We start from the raw sequence: 7062 nt of genomic DNA, 5'->3' as shown, positions 1-7062 counted from the left end.
TAAGAGGCGGCGGGCGGCGCTGCCCCCTGGCGGCCGGCTCCGCTGCGTTTCCTCCGGCCTGGTCCAGCGGTCCCGCCGGCCGGGTCAGCACGGTGGCAGCGGCTGGGCAGGGCTCGGCGAGAGCGCGGGCTGCGCGCGAGGACGACGACGGAGAGGAGAAGGAAGTGGCAGCGGCGGCGGTGGCCGCGGCGGCGGGTGAGGACGGCGGGGCGGGGCGGGGCGGGGCTGGGGGCGCTGGCGGCCGCGTGCGCCCCGCCGGGGTCCGAGCGCGCCGGGCAGCGCACGCGCTCCGCTCGCATCGGCCAAACGCGCCGCCCGGGGCTCGGAGGGGGAACTGCGGGAGAGAACGGGAGGGAGGGCGGGGAGGAGGGGCTTGGGGGCGGTGCGCAGCCCCGGCGCGGTGGCCGATCGTCCGCGGCCACCGCTGGAGGGCGTGTTGCTCGGTCCCCAGCGCCGGGAGGGCGGCGCCAGCGAGGGAGGGCCTCCCTCCTCTTCCCAGCCGGGCCGGGCCGGCGCTCGCGAACTTGCGCGCCGGGAGCCCCGGGGGCGACGGGGGCGTGGGCGGCGGCGGCGGCGCGGGCGGCCCCGGCGCAGCGGCAGCCAGTGGAGTGCCGCGCTGAGCGCCGCTCCCTCCGCCCGGGCGCCCGCCCCGCCCCGTCCCGCCCCTCCCGGCAGGACTGCGCGCCCGGAGCCCCGTTCCGCGTCCCCGCCGCCGGGAGGAGGTGCCCGCACGCTCGCGGCGCGCGCCGGGCCGCCAGACTCGGCCTGTGGGCGATTTCCTCCGGACCCGAGCTCTCCGCCCGAAGAGGAAGATGCAGACCTTTCTGAAAGGGAAGAGAGTTGGCTACTGGCTGAGCGAGAAGAAAATCAAGAAGCTGAATTTCCAGGCCTTCGCCGAGCTGTGCAGGTAAGGAGGGACGGGGCTCCGGCGCCCGGGGACCCCCGGCCTGAGCCCGGTTCAGCCTCAGCGGCTGGTTCGGAAGGTTAGAGCAAAACGGGAAGGAGTGGTGCGTGGGGACACGGAGTCCGAGTAGCCAGGTGGCTGTGGTGGCCGCGGGCTGTGTACGAGGGAAGCAGTTGCCAGTATGGGCGGTGTGGCACGGACCAGGGCTCTCAGGTGCACTGGGTCTCCCGGTAGGGAGACCCCTGGCTGCCCAGGGCGCTGTGGGAGCACTGCTAAAGGGGGCCGAGGGACCTTGGAAATCGGGGGATCCACGCCGTATGCCTGTGGCTGGAGGTTACTTTTGGACTGGAGTGTTTTTTCTTGCTTGGGCCTCTTCCCTTCATGGGGGAGGGCTCCGAGGTTCGTATGCTCGTGGACCACCTACTCTGTGCCCCGCCTGTGCAGCTGTCTTTGCAAGAAGCTATCATCGCATATCACTGGGTTAAGCCTCTTTGAAGCGAGTAGCAATACTTGGCATGTATGTGATTTGCTGTCTCATTAGAGCCTCGCACCAGCCTTGAGAACTGGCTGGGTTGGTGATTCTGGGCCACGTGTCTGAGAAGGGGGATCCATCCACAGAGAGGTGGGGTACCTCCCCCTGGGGTCCCACAGCCAAGGAGTGGCTTGATGCCTAAGAGGAGGTGGTGGGTAAATGCTTCTGGTCTAGAACGGCCTTCCTCCCTCTGGGCTCCCCCCTCCCCCACCACTGGTCCTTCTGGGGTGGAGGCTCCGGGTGTTTTAATACGATGCAATTCTTAGTCCATTACAGATGCATCCAGTTTTGGGTCAGGTCTGCCTCACCTTGCTTCACTACAGTGGCTTTGGCTCTGAGAAGCTGTTAGTTAAATACTGTTCTCCGTGAAAGCCTAAGAGAATCAGGCTCCCCCAGGCTTTTGCAAACTCTAGGTGGAAGACCTTTTGTTATGCAGTGTCTCCACTTGGTAGATTTGATTCTTGAAAATGGGCCCCCTTGCATTTTTATCCCTGTTGGGTCACCAAACATAATGATTGGGTTTCCTTATCTCCCCTTGTGCGGAGCAAGTGGCTGGTCAGAGCTGGCCGGAGCAGGCCCGCCTGGCAGCACCTCTGTGCCCCTCACGCCTGTTCCCAGGGCCTGCTGCTCCTTTGCCTTGTTCCAGCCCCCAAGGCGCTCTTCTTGCTGCAGCCAGAGGGGCGCCCCTTGTATACAACGGCTCCTGGTTCTGCGTCCCTTGGTCTGGGGATAGGGCCTTGTCTGCCTTGCCTCACGCTGGCTTCCCCAGGAGAAAGCAAGCTTTTCATGGTCAGTAGGGCATGCCGAGTGGCCGGGGAATTCACAAGGAAACTAGGAGGAACTTGCAGCCAGAGCTTTGAAAATGGGTCTGAGGACTTTTGGAACATTCAAAAAGGGCCCTCGCACCTAGCCCTGCAGAGACACGCACTTATGGAAGATGTGCCCTGGACGCCGAGGACATGTGGAGAAGCCCCTTGACCTGATCTTGAAGTCTGGTTCTGGTGTTAGGTGCCCGAGTTCCCTGCAGTCATCTAAGACTTGGGAAATCCCCACTGATACCTTGCACCCTTTTTCCTGAGGTCTGTCTGTATTTGTGTCATCCTGTGTCTGCAGCTAAAGCATGAGGCTTGTCATCTGGTTGGTATGTTTTGCTTGGTAATTAGGAAGCTCTCATGAAACACTTCCAGCCAAGACTTGAGGCTGGGTCTTCAGGCTGGACTTGCAGTTGGGTTTTCGCTCTTCATGGACCCTCCTGCCTTTCATCAGGGGGTTCGGAGCAAGCTCTGATGTCAACCATTCTGGGGGGAAATCCAGCACGGAGTTCTTTCTCTGAAGGGATTGTGGCTTTCCAAGTCTAGTTGGCTTCTTCTGGCCAAAACGTTGGCTTCAAAGAGAGGAAGGAAAACATCTAGGTCATTCTAGAACCTCAGGAATCCCACTTTGTGTTTTCATCAGGGGAGCTTTAGCTAGTTTTGTCACTTAAGCTTAAGAAGGAAAAGAAAACACCAAAAAGAATTTTTCGGTTTCTTCTCCTTTAGTACTTTCAGGGCAGCGCCCCCTGGTGGCCACACTTCTGTACTGGGTGCAAAATGCTCCCACCCTGGAGAGGGTGGCCTGTGCGCTTTGCTGGCTCTTGTGTGTGGTGTGAGTGCTGGTGCACATTTCAGTGGCCCGGAGGGGTCGTGGATGGCCATTGTCATGTTTTTGACTTTCAGAGGCTGGGAGGTGCTCGTGCTTTCCTTTGAATGGTGATGAATTGTCTGGGAGTTACATCATGAAAAAGTCCAGAGATGTTTGAAAGCGGCTTGAGGCTCTGCTCCGAATGTTTGGGGCAGTGTCAGAGGCAGGGAGGACGACCTGAACGGACGGGGATGAGTTGTTTGGTCAAGTGTCAGTCAGATCTTGTAGAAAGCCTTAGAGCTGGAGGGAATGCGGGAGATGGTCTCATCCTGCTCCTTTGTTTTACAGCCGGGGCAGCAGGCACGAGAGGGGGCAAGCTCCATACTTAGGTTCCTTTGGTTCAGCTTCTAGAATGGGTCCAAGCCGGTGCCTTGAGACCCACATGGAAAGCAAGCCCTTTCTCCTTGCGCCTGTCCAATGGTTAGGCAAACCCCCCCCCCCCCGATCTTCATGGGGGTCCAGCTGCTGCTGTTTTGCCTTGGGGACACAAGGCTGAGTTGTAGCCCCAGAGAGTGTCCTGCTCGTTCTCCCAGGGGCATCCGCCGCAGGCGTCTCTGGGCAGGTCCTGCCGGGACACCTCTGCAGGCGTGAGGGCCAACCCTCCAAACCCTGGTGCATCTTGACAGTGGGATGGTCCTCTGGCTCCGCAGTAGATGGGCCCTGACTCCGCTGGTTTTGCGTGGCGTGGGTTGTTCCTGCCGCCCTCCTCTGTTCCCCTCACCACGGGGATGGCGCTCTCCTCCCCCTCACACTGGGACCACCTGGCAGCTCCCTTGCCCCCTCTTGTTGTGGCTTTTTAAGAAGCCCAGAAGGGACTTCACAGGGGACCACAGACCACGAAGCTGTTAACTGGAAATGTCATGTGATTTTTTAATTTTTTTTTTTTTTTTTGTCTTTTTGCTATTTCTTTGGGCTGCTCCCGCGGCACATGGAAGCTCCCAGGCTAGGGGTCGAATCGGAGCTGTAGCCACTGGCCTACGCCAGAGCCACAGCAATGTGGGATCCCAGCCGCGTCTGCAACCTACACCACAGCTCACAGCAATGCTGGATCGTTAACCCACTGAGCAAGGGCAGGGACCGAACCCGCAACCTCATGGTTCCTAGTTGGATTTGTTAACCACTGCGCCACGACGGGAACTCCCTGATTTTTTTTTTTAATGTTCTTACTTCTCCCAGTGCCCGGCGTGGCAGTGCCGGCTGACCTCCGTTCCCTTTGTCCTTGTTTTCTGTGTCATCCTCCAACTTCTCACCTTCCTACTCGCCTTTCCTGTGGCTGAAGCCATGTTGCAGGAGATGGTGAAAAGGCACATGACAGCACAAAGGATTTTGGTATAAAATGATAAAATGTGGGCGAACCTCTGTCTGTCATTACTGTTGTGTTAGTTGACTTTTTTTTTTTTGGTCTTTTTAGGGCCGCACCTACGGCATATGCAAGCTCCTAGGCTAGGGGTCGAATTGGAGCTGCAGCCTACGCCACAGCCACAGCAACACCAGATCTGAGCCGTGTCTTTGACCTACACCTCAGCTCACGGCAACGTTGGATCCTTAATCCACTGAACAAGGCCAGGGATCGAACCTGCGTTCTCATGGATACTAGTTGGGTTCGTTACTGCTGAGCCAAGGGGAACTCCATTTTTTTTTTTTTCCTTTCAGTTGAGCTTTTAATGCTGTCCTTCCTGGTACCTCATCTCTCATCATCCTCCCAGCAGCCCTAGGGTGGCCGGATGGGGAACCCGAGGCTCTGAGCATAGGAGGGACTCACATTCGGAGAGAAGGGCTTTTCTGAGCCCAGACCTGAGGCCTCTACGCCTGAGGATGCGGCTGCCTTGTTTGTTAAGACGTGCTTTGCCCAGGTTAGGCCTTGGCACTTGGAGGCTCCAGAAGTAGGGGAGGGCAGAGCCCCTGCCCTCAGGGAGCCGGGAGTCTGGTGTTAACAGTAACCTGGCTTCCGGGGTGCCCCCAGGTTGTGCCTTCCCCTCAGGGCTTACATTCCTTTCTTTAAATGAAGGAATCTAGAAGGTCTGTCTTCACTGGGATTGCTTAGCATTGTTCTGTGCTGGGATTCTTTTGGGAGGTTCTTAGTGGGAAGGAAGCAGAGTCTTTCCCAAGATGAAGTGATGTTGGTCCGTGAGTGGGTATTTTTCTCTGTTTGTCTTAGTCTCTGGATCTGGCACCGTTTTGGGGTGTGGGGGTGGGAGGAAGTACTGACTGGGGTTTCCTTGGCAGCTGTGCACCCGGACTGTCCATACCCCACCTTGCAAAGAAATGCTTTGCACTACCGGCCTCTGAGGGAGTGAGCTGAGCTTCTGCACGAGGAGACGGCCATCTGGGCGCCGCTGTCTGTTGAGGAGCCTGCCTGGGTCCTGGGCCTGGCTCTGCAGTGGGCCACCCGAGGCTCTGCCATTGGGCCCCTGCCTGGTGTCCTCGTCTGTGCCGTGAGGATAATAATAGTATCAGCTCAGGGTTCTTACGCCTGGAACTCTGTAAATGGTGGCTGCTGCTGTTCAGTCTGGGTTGCTGTCCTGGGGGTGGGGGGATGGGCTTCTGCCCACCAAATCTTCCTATTCTATGTCATTTGCTGATTGAGTGTCCCTGGTTTGGGCGGTTTTTGAGTGACCCTGAAGTCCGGGAGGAATACTGACTGCCCATCCTGCCTGGGTGAGCAGAGTGCGGGGCTGGCGAGCACAGCGAAGGATGGGCCTCCCCTGCCGGGTGCCCTCCCAGTGTCCCTTGTTCTCCCGTAACGCCCGGCCCGTGGGAGTCTTACAGCCGCTAGGAGGCAGGGCCACTGTCCTCACCTAATGTATGGATGGGGAGACTGAGGAAATTACGTTTATGCAAGATGATACTTTCATTTTTTTAAGTTTAGCGATTCAAGAGGAGTTTGTGCTGAGTTTCTTCAAAATGCCAAGCAAGAGTCTCCATGAGCAATCATGACACTATTATTAGCCAACGTTTATTGCTTTATCTCTTTGAATATTAAATACATGCATATGTTAAAATAAAACCCTGAGGACTCGAAATACACAATGGAAAGGACTCAAAATACACAATAAAAAGTCGATCTGTTTCCTTCTCCTTCCGGTCACTCAGGGACACGTGCTCTTGGCAGTCTCCCTTGAGGTGGGTGTTTTTTTTCCCAACTTTTATTTTTTAAATTGAATGAAAAAGTCTTTAAATGCTGTAGTGCTTTACAGTTTTCAAGTTTCACACATATGATTTTATATAATCTCATAATAACCTTAAAAAAAACCACCCGACTCCTGTATCACCCCTCCCTCAGCTCAAGTTGTTTTGTGCAAAACGCAGGGCACACGTGTGTGGGTCTCTTCCACACGTGCTGTCCTGCCCTTGACTCCTTTCCCAGAACACCACGTCTTAGAGAGATTGCGCAGCGCTGCTGCGTCTGGAGACAGTTCTGTATCGCTTGCCTCCTTTCTTTAATGGCTCTTGGGGTCCAGGTCTCAAGACAGTGGACTGTGGTTCTTGGCCTGAGGTTGGCTTCCGCCGGCGTGGGTGATGAGGCAGGGGTCCTGGCCCCATCGCCTGAGCACACATTGCTTGGTGAGTGACTCCTGGGTCCGGGGGCGTAGGCATTTTGCTTTTTCAGGGCAGTGCTGAAACCCCTGACCAGGACAGGGCCCTGCTCACAGGGGACAGTGGATGGGAGGCCTGTCACCCACACCGTCCTCCCCAGTGCAGACCTGGACAGACCTTTTCGTTCGTGGCCGTACGTTTGGGTAAGACGCGGCACTTGGGCTCTGCATTTCCCTGGTGACAGTGAGATTGAATTCATCTTGTCGGAGGCTGACTGTGTGTCATCGGGCAGGCACGGGGGCAGAGCGGGGCTCCCACCCGTGCGTGGGGCTGGGGCCTCTGTCCCTACCCCCAGGGCTGTCCTGCCGCCGCTGATGCTTTTCTCCCCCAGGGTTTCGCAGGTTTGGGG

The 7062-nt window shown here is 57.3% G+C and overlaps 1 protein-coding gene across 2 annotated transcripts in view; it reads left to right on the top strand.

The window, feature by feature from the left end:
* The first annotated feature begins 676 nt into the window (after window positions 1-676).
* Window positions 677-7062, top strand: part of ITPK1 (inositol-tetrakisphosphate 1-kinase) — a 162174-nt gene continuing 155788 nt past the window's right edge. Inside the window, exon 1 of one of the 2 annotated variants that reach the window (XM_047797286.1) lies at window positions 677-907. In XM_047797286.1, coding sequence (XP_047653242.1) covers window positions 813-907 — 95 coding nt within the window. In that variant the 5' untranslated portion in view covers window positions 677-812. The remainder of the gene's footprint in view (window positions 908-7062) is intronic. The other variant, XM_047797288.1, reaches the window with a different exon arrangement.

The sequence above is a fragment of the Phacochoerus africanus genome, chromosome 9 (genome assembly GCF_016906955.1).
Source record: "Phacochoerus africanus isolate WHEZ1 chromosome 9, ROS_Pafr_v1, whole genome shotgun sequence".
Lineage (NCBI taxonomy): Eukaryota > Metazoa > Chordata > Mammalia > Artiodactyla > Suidae > Phacochoerus > Phacochoerus africanus.
The sequence above is the reverse complement of the archived record's forward strand: the minus strand, read 5'-3'. Positions and strand labels throughout refer to the sequence as shown.